Consider the following 14,286-nt stretch of genomic DNA (forward strand, 5'->3'; position numbering starts at 1 on the left):
TGGATGGGGAGACTCACAGGGGTGTCTCCTCCATGGGGATGCGCCAAGGCCTTACATGAACCCCTGGCTGGCAATAGGCAGCTGGTCCGAAGCTGGCCAGGGAGGCAGGACCGGAAGGGAGGGAGCAGTGGAGAGGCTGCCGGAGCCCTCTTGGTCCCATCCCCTGACCCTACCGCCTTTCTCAGGCCTGAGGCTGGGGGCACTGAAGTAAAAACCTGCAGGAGGAAGAAAAGACAGTCGAAAGTCCTTCCTTCCTTCACTCGGCGAACATCTCTGGAGCCCAGGCTCTGTGGGGTGGACACGGGTGAGCCACAGGCCCAGACTCCGCCCTCCGGCAGCTCGGGTCTGAGTACGCGGGAAGGAAACCGGCTGAGGGGGCTGTGCGGGAAAAGGGGCACAGTCCCTCTACCTGGACACTGTGAATCACAAGGTAAAGGTCGGGGCTGAGGAAGAGGGAACAGCGCGTGCTGCCCGTCTGGGGGTGAGGCAGAAAGCAGGCCGCCGCGGGAGAAGTCCAACCCTGGGAGACGGCCATCTCCAGGCGGGGGTGCGGGAGCTCGGGGTATGTTCCCTCGGGCCGGCGAGTCCGGAGAGGCCGCTGGCGGCCAACGTGGGCCGTCGGTCGCCGGGGCAGGCGCCTCAGGGACTCGGCAGAATGGAGACGGTGGTTGGGTTGGCCGCACGCCGAGTGTTGGGGGACTGCAGGCGAGGTCGGGCATTGGCGGTGAAATACGAGGGTGGGGACTGGTGGCAGTGACCGCGACCGGCCTCCGGACACCCCAGCCACTCAGACCCGCGGCAGAGCCCGGGGGAGCGCGGGAGCGAGCCTACGCCGGCCGGGAGCGCGCCCGTGACGCCATCAGCACGAGCCGCCCCGACTTCCGGGCGCGAGTGGCCACGCCCCTGCCTGGCCACCTCCTACCCCGCTCTCCCCGCGTGTCCCCAAGGCCGGGAAAATCCGGTTCCTTCTTCACAGATGGACCCGGGAAGCCCCCTGGGTGCCTGCTGCGGACCGCCAGTGGCGAGTGGTGAGAGAGGCCCTGATGGTCTGCGGCCTTGAGCGGCCTGCCTGGGGGCGCAAACGAGCGAGCCCGAGGGTGGACCTTTCCTCAGTCGGCCCTGGCAAGCACAGCCTCTTTCCCTTGACCTGGTCCGGAAAAGCCTCCTGGTCACAATCGCGGGCAGTTTATTTACCTTGCCCTCATCACAGCCCTGGGGGCAGTCTCGCGGACACCGAGAGCAGGGCCTTCCTCGTCGGGTCATCGGGCGGCGCGGGTGGAGAGCGCGCTGCGGGGCTTCGGTCAGCCTGTGTAGGGCACCCGGAGGCAGATAAACAGGCTGCCAGAGAGCCTCAGCCGCACCGACCCTGGCAGCGTGCTAACAGTGCCCAAGGCCCCTGAGCCTTCAGTGCTTTGCAGCCAGGGGCAGGGCAGGCCACTGTAGGTATCTGAGCCCTGCTTAGGAGCAGACAGCGTGAGATGTTTATCCCTTGAGGTCACGTCAGGAGGAGACACCCCCGTGGCCAAGCCTCTCAGGTTAGGCCTAGTCAGTGGAGGATTAAGCGGGGAGGTGGGCGTGGCCTGCCAGGAGACAAAAGTGACAACAGTTGGGGAGGGTCAGGGTTTGACCTAAACTGAGGGGGAGGGGGGGAGAAGGGGAGTTTGCCCTAAGGGATATTTGCCAGGTTGGAGTGGGAGGAGGGCAGATACAAGACCACACCAAGGACCACCTTGGTTTCCATGGGTCACCCACATTGTTGGCCTAAGTCAAGTTCACCCACGATCCTGAGTGTTGTCTGTGGCCCTCCAGTTGTCCTTTGAGGCCAAGGACTTCACTGTGCTTGCATCTCTGTCCTTGTCCCTAGGGTGTCCAGTCCCTGTTCCCAGATCTTGATGTAGCAGGAGCTCCTCTAGACCCCCTGATTCTCTCTCTGCCCCTTACCAAAGAAAGACCCTTGTCCAGACAATCTGAAAACTTGGAGGAAGCAAAAAGAAAGGAAAATACTCTGGCATCTTCAACTGAGATTCTCTTTTCTATAAAGGCTAAGGGCACAACCCGAAAAACAATTCTCTTTGTTGGTTAAAAAGAGACCATTTGTCAGGAGTGAGTGGTTTTTTTGTGTACTAAGCTCTGACTGCCATTCATCACCTACACAAGGACATGGAAAAATCCAGGGGACGCCTGTGCAGTAGTGGCAGGGGCAGGGGGTGGGTTCAAGGAAGCAGGGGAGCAGGACAGCTGCTTCAGGGCCTCTGCCTAAAGCGGCAGGACACCCATCTTCAGCTCCACAGCAGTGATGACAGCGCTGGAGGCTGGCCAAGCCCCGCCCCAGGAGTAGCCACCACCTCACTCTCAGCTCCCTTATCCCGTCTCTGAGGCCATTGTCCCTCCTGGCTATTGTGGTATGATTCCAGGCTCGAGGCCATGCTAGATGGTGAAGGCTGCCTGAGGCTGAGAGGAGGTTGGCTGTGGCTTCCACCCCAGCACAGAGGTTCTCACTGTGGGTGGGATATGGCGACCTGGAATCTCCACCCTCCTCTGCTCACATCTCCTCTGATATGCAGACGCAGCCACCTCCTGGGTTCCCCCCACCCCACCACTGGTCTGTGTCCAGGTTTGTGGGGGACCAGGCTGGAAATTGAGTCTGTTCTACATCCCAATTCCTTGAAGATCTGGACACCTCTGCCCCTACGCCCCCACTGCCACAAGGGCAAGGATCCTGTGACATCGTCCTCTCTACAGCCTTTGGGGTCTTTGTTAAATGCAGCTGGGCTCCCTCCCTCCAGGACCCTGCCTGCTCCCTTCCCTCCAGCCTTGCCGGCCTTCCCTCAGCCTGGACACCACAAGCTCTATCCGGCATACGGGATGCCCCTCTCCTCCCGCTCCCTTCCCCCAGGTCTCAGCTCCAAGAACTGAGGCCTCCTACTAATTCAGGTAATGTGTGAAGGGGGTGGGGTTGCCTTCACCAGAGTGGGTGGCTCTCTTGTAACCACAGCCCCGGGGTACTCAATCCAGCTCTGTCTTTTCCAGCTGGGCCACCCGCTGTCCACGTTGTGCTGTGAGCCACAGGAGAGGAACCTGACTATGGTAGGACCCTCCTGAAGAGAGAGGAATGGGGGCCCGGTTGCTCCTGGGTGGGGGTCCCCATGCCCTACTCTCAGACTAGTGCAGCCTCTGCCCCATCCTCCCAGTGAAGGGTGAAGAGGACAGGTTTCTGGGATGCTGGTGTGGTCAGTGAATTGATACCATTCCTGGAGGTTAGAGTACTGGGGGCATTGAGTCCCCTCAGGGCTCAGATGCTGGGCTTTGCCTGCTCTTGGAACTACCTGGAACTCTGGCCAACTGTAAAGCACCTTCTGCAACCCAAAGAAAAAAACTACACATTCAAGGGCTTACTGTGTTAGGCATCGTTCTAAGCACTTTATACGGATGGGCTGGGTTCTTCTGTCACCCCATGTCACAGATTAGGGAATTGAGGTTAGGTGACTTGCCCAAAGTCACACAGTGAACAAATGAGAAGCCAGGGTTTTCTGTTCCCTACCACTGCCTACAGATGCCGTGTGCTCCCCTAGCCTCAGTGGCCTGTGCCATGGGCCAGCACTGCCTATCACCACAGCAAAGTTCCAGAGGCCCAGAGCCAGTGGCCTGTGTCTGGGCCTGTATGCCCTGGTATGTGTGTGGGAGACAGCCCCTGGCCCCTGTGGTTAGGCACGCTTTCCCATGGGGCCCTTTCTCCTCAGTTGCAGCTAAGACTGGTTATCTCCCAAGAGCAGTGAGGGTGCACTACTCAGTCCTTCAAAACCGTTTTCCTTGTACCCATAAGCCCACAATTGTCCCTCGGATCTGCCCCAGATCCCCAGACCTGGGATCTGGATGTTGTGGGAGCTTGCAGGGGTAGGGCACTCTCCCCTAAAAGGAGCAGCTCTAGGGACCAGATTTGCTTACTGGGAGGCTTCTGTTGGCAAGTTATTTCCCAGTCTGAGCCAAACCCTTGAATGACTCTTAACCCATGGATCACTTGGACAGGAAAGTGCCTTCTGCCCCCACACAGCCAGGGGCCCTGGCTTATCCTACACTGCTCTCGGGCCTCTTTCACTTTGGCCCTGGGTTGTGTGGTTCCCAGCTCCTGGTCTCGGGGGGGCGGGGGGCAGGAGGGGCCCTGGGGCCCTGGTCAGGCAGTTCTACCCCATCCTGCCCCAGGGCAGCTGCCTCTCGGCCAGGGTAAAGGAGTGAGCAAAGGCCCCCTGGTCAGATCCTCAGAAACTGGATGCCCCAAAGCACTTCCCCACAAGCAAACCACAGAGAAACAGTGAGGGAGTAAGAAGGTAAAGCTGGGCCAAAGGCTGAGGGGCAGTCAAGGGCCCCAGAGCACTGTCTCCCAGGCCCAACCCCTGGGATAGGGCAGTTCTCCACTCTGCCCATTCACTGCTGCCTGCCAGGTGACCCTGAGGGCATGTTCACCAGCTGACCCTGCAGAATCTTGCTCACAGGCCACAAGCATGGCCTGACAGAGTCCAAATGTTCCTTGGCTTGATTGTGCCAGGCCTCCTGGGGGCTGATGCTGTGGGCACAGCTGGCTCACCCACCAGCCTGCCTGCTGCCCTGCTTCCCTATTTCCCTGCCAGTGTCCTCTGGTGAGGGGGTGGGCCTGCTCTTTGCAGAGGCATGGACAGTCATTATCCACCCACAGATGGGCCCATACAGGGACAGGAGGCTGTGACAGGATCCGGTTTATTCTGCCATGGGAGGGTGGTCCTGAGAGTGGCGAGTGCCACCCTGTCCCGGGCGGAGGGAGGGCCCAAGGGCCAGTTAAGGCCAGTGGCGGGAGAAGCAGGGGGCACGTAGCCCCTGGAATGCGGTGAGGCCAGGCTGAGGCCCGGAGGCAGCTGTGGTAGGCCGGGGCAGGTGCCCCAGCTGCCCAGGGTGGAAGGCACCGGGCTGGGACCGGGCCATGGCTACAGGGCCGTGGACCCAAGCCACATGGGCACCCCGGGAAGTGGGGCACAAGGTTACATGACACGGAACATGAAACACAGGCACACGGCTCATGAGTAAGCACATGGACAAGTGGGCACAGATTCACAGGCCAGAGGGATACCCAGCCTTCACCGGACACATGGACGCAATGGTGGTGTCATACACACCACGGGACACATGGCACTAAGGGACATGTAGACTCGATGGCTATAGGGGAGAGACCCAGGCCATGGAGTGCAAGGAACAGGGAAAAGGGGCCTTTTGGCACGACTGCACTGGAATCGTGAGAAGAGGGCAGTGGGGACTGGTCTGAAGGCGCTTGGGGCAACCCCCATGCAGACCCCCTCAGGGACTCAGTCTGTCTTCCATACTTTGTTGAGTAGCTTCACCACTTCATCGTAGATGACAAACACGATGGCCACGTCCAGGCAGACCCGGCCCAGGCGGGGGATGGTGCCCTTGTAGAATCTGGGGTTGTGGGGGGGAGAGGCAGGAGGTAAGAAGGCAGATGAAGAACAATGTCCCTGGACAGTGAGAGTGGGTCCAGATATCAGAGGGACAAGGGCAGGAACCTAAAGGTAAGGACTCCCTGAGGGATAGCCTGGGGCTGGCAGCAGGTATGGGGTGAAGCCCAGGTAGAAGGCCAGGGAGGGCCTAGGGTGGGGACCACAGTCCTGCCCCTCCCCCACTCACGCCTTGAGCCCCTCATTCCTCAGGATCTGCAAGCCACAGTCCCACGTGTTCCGGTATTTGTGCGCCTCCAAGCCCTGCAGGACAGCAGGCCACAGGGATCAGTGGCTAGCCCCTGTCACAAACTCCCTACCCCCTTTCCGGCCCCACCCCCACCTGCATCCGGGTCTTGATAACGTCCAGAGGAGTGTTCCCGAAAACACTGGCTGCACCAGCAACAGCTCCAAACACCCCGGTGATCAGTGGGTTCATGGGCTTGTTGGGGTTGTCTCCTGAATGTGGGTGGGAATTGCAATCAGAATGTGATGGGAAGACAAAGGGGAGGGCTCCTCAGGGCTGGGGAGGAGCATGGACCAGAGCCTATGAATATGGAGGCCCCAGGAGGCCAGGTCCTGGCAGGGAAGACTGAAGAGGAGGAGCCTAACCCAGAGTGGTTGGAGGTAGGGTCTTGGGGCTGCTGACCCCACAGATACATACCCCTGTACCAGTTTCGCAGGGAGGTCATGACGAAGAAGCGGATGGCCTGGTTAGATCCCTGCTTCAACACGGTAGCTGTGAGGCCCTGGTAGGTCCCTTTCAGCCCTAGGGGCAGGCAGGCATAGGAGTCATACTGGTGCCTACCAGGCCCCAGCTGGGGACTGGGGAGTGGGGCGAGTGGCACACCACAGCACCAAAGCAGGAAGCGGAAGTTCAGGCCAGCCTGGCCAAGGTTCCTGGCCCTACCTGAGGAGGAAGGCTTTATGGCTCACCTTGTTCTCGCACGATCTCCCTGACCCCGTGGAAGAATCCTCTGTACTTGGGGTTGGTGGAGGTCTGGTCATGGATGAACTTCACCTGTGAGAGGAAAGCAAAGGCCCTAGCTCCCAGGATGCCCCTGGAAGGGTGTACTTGGCCCTTTGGCTCACCGGCCCAGGGCCCACAAAGATCCAATCAGTGTTGGAGGTGCAGCTCTTCACCTGGAAACAGGGCCACCCAAGGACACAAGGCCCCAGCAAACAAGAGGGCTGGCCTTACTAAAGAGTCTCTGCAGTTACGTTTGCTGGTATTTCCCACAGCTTAGGCAGAAAACATGTTATCTTACATTTTCTGTTTAAAGAAGTGTTCTTTAAAAACCCCAACGTCAGTTGTCCCATTGCCTTTAGGACAGAGTCCAGTCTCCAGAGGAGGCCCTTCCTGCACACCTCCTGTACCCAGCTCCCCAGGCAGTTTCCCCTGTACACACTGCCCTGCTCCTGCAGGACCCTCTCCACCTCACTGGTCTCCATGGAGCACAAAAGTAGGATGACCCCAGCCACCCTAGCACCACCCCTCTGCACACCTTTCCTCTACTGAGACCCTCCCCACCTTGATGGTCTCCATGGGGCACACGACCACCACTGCTTCTGCCACGCCGGCACCCAGGCCGCATAGCAGTCCCCGGGTGCTGTCCAGGCGTCCCTGGGGATCTCGCATGTGGTTGCTGAGGAACTCAAACATCCCGAACCTGGGAACGGGAGGCAGTGGGGTGAGAGGGGCTGCAGCAACCCGGGATGCCCTCCCTCGGCCACCCGAGCCCGCCTCACCTGACGGCCGCTTTAGGGATGGAGCCGTAGAGCAGGGAACTGAGGCCTCGGTACAGGCCCAGGACGCCATGGCTGCGGACCGTCTGCCTCACGCAGTCCCCTGGAGGATGGGGCGTTCAGCGACCCCAGTCGCCCCAAACCCGCCCCCGCCCCCCCCCCCAAGTTCCCTGCAGCCCGCCAAGGCTGCTCTCCGAACGCAGGGCCCGGCTGTGCCCTCTGGGTGCCCGCCCTCTCCGTGGCGCACCGCCCCAACCCCCCGCCCCCGCAGCCCCCTACTCACCAATGCCTCGGTACCGCGGAGGGTGCGAGCGCTCGTCCAGCTGCAACTGTGTCTTCACGTACTCGGTGGGAAAGGTGATGCAAATTTCGATGCCGCCCGCCAGGCCGCCTGCGGGGACCAGGGACCGGGACCCTGAGCCCACCACCCCGCGGCCAGGCCGTCCCGCCCGCCGCCCCTGGCGCCCCTCCCCCGCCCCGGACTTTATCCCGCGCCTGTGGTGTAGGGGAGGCACGGCAGCGTCCCCTGCCCCACCCACGTTGATCTGGCTAGCGCCGAGGGGCGACGAGCCGGGCGATTCCCCACGCGCGGGCTGGGGACCCGGGCTGCGCCCCCCGGCCCGACCCGGAAGTGGGGCGGGGCCTCGGCGTCCCGGGCCCACCCGGAAGCGCGGTGGGACCAACAGAGGGGGCAGACCGGGGGTCCGTGTCCCGAAGGGGCCCACCTGCCAGGATCGCCTTCCCCGGGTGCGTCAGCTTAGCTTTTCCGGACGCGGGCGCGGCGGCCGCCAGAGCGCGAGGCGCGGCCATCGCAGTCGGGGAGGCGGGGCGCCCGACGTCGGCCTCGGGTCCGAGCCTCCTGCTTTCCGCGCTCGGTCCGCGGCGGCGGCGGCGGCGGCCGGTTATGGCCCGGGGGGCGGGGCGGTCGCGTCAGCTCCCGGGCTCCGCCCCGCGTGGTCCGAGCCGGGCCCCGCCCTCGGCCCGCCCCACGCCGGCTGGGAAACTGAGGCCGGGGCGGGGCGAGCGAGGCAGGCGCAGGGGCGGGGTCGAAAGCCCAGCCAATGACCGAACCCACGGTCCTTGGGAGGCGGCGCTGTGCCCGGGCCTGGAGCTGTGGGTCAAGGTGCAGTTTCTAAAACCCGCTCCGGCATCAGGCGGAATCCGGCACGGGAGGGAGCAGGTCTCACGGTCTTGGCGTCTGCTGAGCGACTGGATCCCCGGAGATCGGAAGTGGAGAGACGGGCAGGACTTCCCCCCCACCCTCCGGGGCATATGGGGCTAGTCCCATCCCCGATGTTTAAGGGTTTGGCATTCCAACACCCAACGGGCCGTGCGGCTATCGTTCTCCCCTACGGTATTTACAGCTCCATGCAGAGCACGCAGGAAAAGATCCCCAGTACACCCGGGCTATCTCCCCCTGGGCAGACGCAGGTCCCCCTCCCCAAGAGGCCCCAACAAATCTTTTGTCCCCTGCTACCCACACCAGCACCAAGCAGGGAAGCTTTGCCTTGATAAACCGACTTTAATATTCATGATCGGTAGGAGGCTCAGGGCCAGGTTAGAAGGTCCGTTCAGTTGTGTCTGCAAAGTGGCCTGGAGGGCGCTGCTCCACCAGTGCCGAGCGAAAACTGGGTGCCCCTCCCACCAAGGGCGGGGAATCCCTGCCGAGAACTCCCCAGGAATGCCTGGCTCCAGCCAGAGGGCCTGGAGGCAGGAGGCCACCAGAGCTGCTCTTATTGGGCAGTCAGTGGCTACCCTGGCCTCCCCAGGCTTGGGGATGGCTCAGAGGTTGCCATCACTGGGTCTCAGCAAAAATAAATAATGTCCAGGTGTCCCCACCTCCCATCAGGGTCATCTGTGCTTGTGGGGTGACACGCTCCTCAAGGTTATTAACCCCACTGAAGCGTGTTGCCACTGAGCGCCCACTACACGCTGAAGCCGTACACAGGAGGCTGGGTGAAGGCAGGTGCAGCAGCATATCCATAGGGGAAGCCAGCAGGGGCAGGGCCTGCAGCAGGGCCTGCTGTCACCATCAGCTGCTGGCCTGCAGAGGGAGAAGCAGAGGGTGAGCAGAGCTCCTGCTGCCCCCGAGTGGCCAGGGGCCCAAGGAGCAGGGTCGAAGACCAGCCCTGACCACCCAAGGCGCAGGCACTGGAGAACAGGTGCCTGGGGGCAAGGACAGTGGGAGTTGCTGTTGTGGGGCCAGCTACTGAGGCCGGCCAGGCTAGGGGGTAAGCTAGTCCTGAAATGGGACACTTACTTAGCTCAACTGGCTGGGTCTCAATCATGCCCATCAAAATCTAAAAAAACCAGATTGACATTAATGGTGGTGGTAGGGGGGCACAATGACCCTGAGAAGACACAGTTGGTGGGAGACGTGCTGCGTGCTCACACCACACACTCAGGCCTTTGTTAGTCCTGCAACACACTCCAGAACCCAACAGCCTTTTGGCGCAGTGGACACCAACTGATCTGTCTGCTCAACGGCCAGGCCACCCAGGTAGGCTCTCAAGTCAAAGCCAGCAGCAGCCTTGCTGCCTGGGAGCAGGCAAGCACACACAGCGACAGCTTGGAGTTGGGCAGTTGCTAGGCACAAGGAGCAAGCAGGGTGCCCTCAAAGAAGGCAGGTACCCTCAGAAAAGGGAGGACAATGGCCGTGTCTCTTCAACATTCCTAGATACAATGACCTTCTCCACACCCGGCAGCAGTTGTGGTCCTTCTGTCCCCCACCCTGTCCATTCCCTCTCTGATCTGAAGCCCAGCCAGGGAAGGGCAATGTGAATCACCTTCCTTCCTCTCCCCTCCCTAGGGGCAGTGGGGTGCCACCTACCAAACAGGAGAGGGGCGGGCTCCACCACATGCTCCTCTCGCTTGCGCAGGCTCTCCGAAGCGTCCAGTCTGTCTACCTGCAAAGAGGTGAGGGCACTCGACTGCCTGCCTGACAGGCTGCATTCAGTTTGAGCCAGGAGGTGAATGTGGGGCCGGGAGGCAGCACACAGCCGCCAGGCAAGTCAGAGTGGGGGATGGTTGGAGGGCAGACGCTGTACCCACAGTGACTACTGCCCTGCTCCACAGGAAGGTGAAGCCTCTCTAACTGGGTAGACATGGAACGCCCAAGAGGGCCCTGGTGACCCCCCACTGTTGTCCCAGCCCGGTGCTTTTCAAGCAGGCACCTGGCTGCCGCAGCAGAGCAGTGGCTGGTGACTGCAGGCTGCACGGGCGGCACAGCACACAGGGCTAGGTCCTCCTCTGGATACAGGGGCACCGCTAAGACGATGTAACACTGCCTACATCTAGCTAGCCCAGGCTGCGCGCCTCCTGAGGAGACCCGTCCCCTGACATCTGGGACATCCCACCTGGCAAGGCGGATGCGCCACCTCAGCGCTGGGGGCACCGACAGCCATCTGAGGACAGGCTGCCTCCTTGCTCTTCCTCAAGGCTTCACCAGGGGCTACCCCCTGCAGTACCCATAGGCTGCAGCAGACACATGGATGGGGAGGGAACAGAGCAAGGTGGTGCCAGGGGCCTGATGGGCAGACAGCGCTGTGCTCGTGGCGGCGACAGCAACTGTGTGTCTGGACCCCCCCCCCCCAAAAAAAACAAGCACTTGAGTCAGAAAGAAGAAAACATTATGTGCCCTGTGTGCACTCAGGCCTGGGAGAGATCGGGCCAGGCACCAGAACCCTAGCAGAAGCAGCCCTGTTACTGGGCCTGTGCACTCCCCTCTTCCCTCCTTGGGACCACAGCTGAGGTGAGGGAGGAGCAAGACGGTGCGGTGGACGTGCCATCTGTACTCTCTTCCCTCAGCTGGCTCGCACCGAGGCTGAGGTCTAAGCTAAGCCTGCATCCTCCACTGAGAGTGCCAGGAGCTTCGGGGATGAGGGTTTTTCTCAGAGAGATGGTCCTCAAGCTTCTCAAATGAATCGAGAGGCCCTGGGCCTGGTTCTCCAGGCAGGAAGGGGCTGTGGCCTTCTTGTCTGGGCCCCTCCACCTCACAGCAGTCTCGTCTGTTGGGCCCCAGCCCAGCTAAGAATCAGCCCACATCCTACCACTGCCTAAGAAACCTCTATTGAGCCCACCCTAACCCCAACAAGACAGGCGTCAGGTCTGGTGCTGGTGGAGGCATGTAGGGCAGCATCGATGCCCGGAGTCATGGTAGCCCCTGCCTTCCTAGCAGGACTGGGGGAGGTGTCTGGGGACCCTGGGCTAGGGAGCAGGTCCTTCCAGCAGGAAGGCGGCCGTAGCCAAAGAACACTGTTCCACACTGAAGTAGCTATGCAGCTGCAGTGCTGACCAAGGTGACAGAGCTGCCAGGATGACCTCCATCATCCATCACAGAGAGGGAGTGTGCTCCCCCTAGTCCTCGAGGCCCCCTGGAGGTCCCAACTCCTGCAGCAATGACAGTCTGAGTGACGTGAGTTCCTCTTCTGTTAACCCGTGGGCCTTGACTCTAGGAAAAGATTCAAGCCATATGCACCCTTCTTGAGGCAGGGGCACAGCAGACAGACTGTGGCTAAGACAATTTAAGGATGGGAAAAGCAGAAACCGTGGGACAGTTTCTGAAGAGAAGCTCCACACAGCACGGACACTTCCTTTAGGGAGCTGCCATCCACTGTGGTTGAGGAACCAGGGCCTCTTGTAAATCCAACCAGTCTATGTACCCTAGTAGCTTGGAGATCAGGCCACATGGCCAGGACTGCCCCTCTCCTGTCCCCTAAAGAGTCTCGGGAGACCTCCCACTCAATCTGCTGTGAGAATGGGACTAGGACACACTCTGGCAGTCCCTCCCCTCCTGTAGCAGGGAGATGGTCTTGAATGACCCATGGACAGTCCTTGACAGGGGCTGGGCAGCTCCCAGGAGGCTGTGCAGGGGGCAGAAAGAGCAAGCCCTCACAGGCCAAAGCAGGCAGGGCCAGACACGCTCTGCCCTTGCACTTCTTGTTTCTTCCCTAACCCTACACTAACCTCTGCAGGCCCCTCCCCTCCCTCACACCACTGTAAGAGACCTCAGCCTAGTGGCTTCTTAGCATCGTGGCGCCTCCATGTGGCTGGAAGAATGTTAGGTGTATGGCTGGATGGGCCAGTAGGTGCTGCTGAGTGGCAGCTTTTCTGCAGCCTTAGAAACAAACCAGACTAGGTGACAAGGGTCTCTGGTTGGTGCCTCGACTAGGCCCCAGACTGGAACTCCTAGGGCTTCAACACACAGGGAGAGTTAAAATCAGACACTCCCACCTCGTTAAAAAGCTCATCAACCTACCAAGAAAGGCAGAGTAGATGCCAGGGCCACCAAGTGACATCTGGAGTGGCAGAAGCAACTTACTGAGACATGAGTACAGCCCCGAGGCCAGGGAGATTTGGGTCTGAGCCCATGTCTTCACCTATCAGCTTTGGACCCAAACCCGTGACTACAGCTGTAGAGGGGATGACTACCTACCTGTCAAGGTGTTCCCATTCCTCCTAAGTGTTCAGCAAAAAAGGGGTTACCATGACAGGTCTGCCAACAAATGTACCCCGAACTCCACCAGAGGCGCACTGAGAGGTGAACTGACCACATGGGGACAGAGCCCACGGGCTGTGCGCTGGAGCTCTGCCAGCTGGTGCCTCACTTTCTCACACCACAAAAGCCCTTGGCTGTGGGCGAGCACACCTGTCGTGTCCCCTAGCAGTGTGTGGGAGAGCTGATGCAAGGGGAAGTGCTCAGTTCTACGCAGAGCTCCCCAAGGTGATTTTCTAGACTAGGTTAACGTTGGGCAGAAAACCACTCAACTGTGAAGGCATGAGGCCGCTCTCCAAGATGAGTGGGGCTGGCCGGACAACCTGGGCTGACCCCCCACAGGTCACCGGCCACCACGGCCTCTGTAGACCTGGGCTAGAGTCACAGCCATGCTATGTGCCAGCAAGGGAGCCAGGGCAGAGCCTATACTTACTTTGCTAAGGTACTCCCTCATCACCTGGATGAAGTAGGGCATGGCCAGGTCCACGAGGTTGTGTCTCCAGGCCAGCTCCAGCACCACATCCGGGGGAAGCAGGTCGTAGCAGGTGAAGAGAGAGGCCGCGAAGCACTCCCGCTTGCCCTCCTCCAGGAACCACTGAAGCAACTTCTCAGCCAGCTCAGCATCCCTGGACTCTGCAGCATGCTGCATGGCGTCCTGCAACCAAGGCAGATGCACAGCTCAGGTCTGCCCTGCCTGGCGCTGCCTTGAGGCAGTTTCTGGGTCGGTAGGACACAGAGCAGTGCCAGGCTCCGTGAAGGCCATCCTCACCTGCAGAGGGGTCTCTATGCCTCGGCTGCCCTCCAGTAGGATGGAGGACCACCTCCGTGGAGGGCCGTGGAGGGCACCAAGTGTGCTCCTGGCAGCAGGCTCTCACAGGCCTGCTGAAATGCCAAGAGGGGGGTGACACACATGGGTGCAGGCACCTTGGGAGACAGGCTCTGGTCTTGCAGCCCGACTGGCACACAGAGGGAGTGCATGGGGCTGCTTGGGGTAGGCACTGAAGGGGGACAAGAACAGAGCTAGCAGGGCCTGATGTAAAGGTCAGAGTCGCTGTGCTTGGCTCAACAGCCAGAGCTATCCTTCCAACTCAACATGCAGCAGCGACAAGGGACACAGCCAGTGCTCAAAAAACGGCAATCTGCCCATTCTTCCTGACAAAAAAGTTCCCTCAAAAATCCTAATCACTACTTCTGTATTTGCAGATTTTTCTAAAACATAAAGAATCATACCCACCCAGTGAGTAATCATCAGTAAATTAGTGATTTTGATTTTCTAGCCACAGTGGTGAGAACCAAATGGCCTAAACAGCCAGTGGGTTTCAGCTCTCCTGGAGCCTCCAGCAGCCCTCTGCAGCAGGTATGCCCACAGTCCCCTTCCAGACAGGAGACTGAGGCCCGCAGGTGAGGCCTCTCAGCTCAGGGGCACAACCGGTCTCAAAGGCATTCTGGCTGCCCACTAATCGCTGCCTGCTCTTGTGTTCCCAGTTCCTCACCTGCTCAGTCCTCCGACATGAGACTCCCATGTGGGACCCAGCATCCTATAAGCCAGCTCTGTGGAGGCCCCTC

At 60.4% G+C, this 14,286-nt stretch overlaps 3 protein-coding genes across 4 annotated transcripts in view; 1 reads left to right on the forward strand and 2 right to left on the reverse strand.

The window, feature by feature from the left end:
• The first annotated feature begins 166 nt into the window (after positions 1–166).
• Positions 167–4,577, forward strand: LOC121099916. Of its 2 annotated transcripts, XM_040619573.1 has the most exons (3): positions 167–1,028; positions 2,813–2,934; positions 3,031–4,577. In XM_040619573.1, exons 1-3 carry the CDS (start codon positions 565–567, stop codon positions 3,060–3,062), a joined length of 618 nt encoding a protein of 205 aa, XP_040475507.1. In that variant the 5' UTR covers positions 167–564; the 3' UTR covers positions 3,063–4,577. The 2 variants fall into 2 exon arrangements, with proteins under 2 accessions (XP_040475507.1, XP_040475508.1); XM_040619574.1 differs by having other exon boundaries at positions 2,787–4,577.
• Positions 4,578–4,715: 138 nt separating this feature from the next.
• SLC25A1 (solute carrier family 25 member 1) lies at positions 4,716–8,122 on the reverse strand. Its single transcript, XM_040619572.1, has 9 exons — positions 7,952–8,122; positions 7,510–7,617; positions 7,230–7,329; positions 7,012–7,150; positions 6,417–6,501; positions 6,145–6,249; positions 5,824–5,939; positions 5,671–5,744; positions 4,716–5,445 (listed from the first exon to the last, which is right to left on the reverse strand). Exons 1-9 carry the CDS (start codon positions 8,034–8,036, stop codon positions 5,331–5,333), a joined length of 927 nt encoding a protein of 308 aa, XP_040475506.1. The 5' UTR covers positions 8,037–8,122; the 3' UTR covers positions 4,716–5,330.
• A 612-nt stretch (positions 8,123–8,734) lies between these two features.
• Positions 8,735–14,286, reverse strand: part of CLTCL1 (clathrin heavy chain like 1) — a 92,491-nt gene continuing 86,939 nt past the window's right edge. Inside the window, exons 30-32 of the mRNA XM_040619401.1 lie at positions 13,154–13,375; positions 10,057–10,132; positions 8,735–9,270 (exon numbers count right to left, since the gene is read on the reverse strand). Of these exons, the coding sequence (XP_040475335.1) occupies positions 9,152–9,270; positions 10,057–10,132; positions 13,154–13,375 (417 nt within the window). The 3' untranslated portion in view covers positions 8,735–9,151. The remainder of the gene's footprint in view (positions 9,271–10,056; positions 10,133–13,153; positions 13,376–14,286) is intronic.

This window comes from Ursus maritimus, unplaced genomic scaffold (genome assembly GCF_017311325.1).
Source record: "Ursus maritimus isolate PB19 unplaced genomic scaffold, ASM1731132v1 scaffold_33, whole genome shotgun sequence".
NCBI classification, from domain to species: domain Eukaryota; kingdom Metazoa; phylum Chordata; class Mammalia; order Carnivora; family Ursidae; genus Ursus; species Ursus maritimus.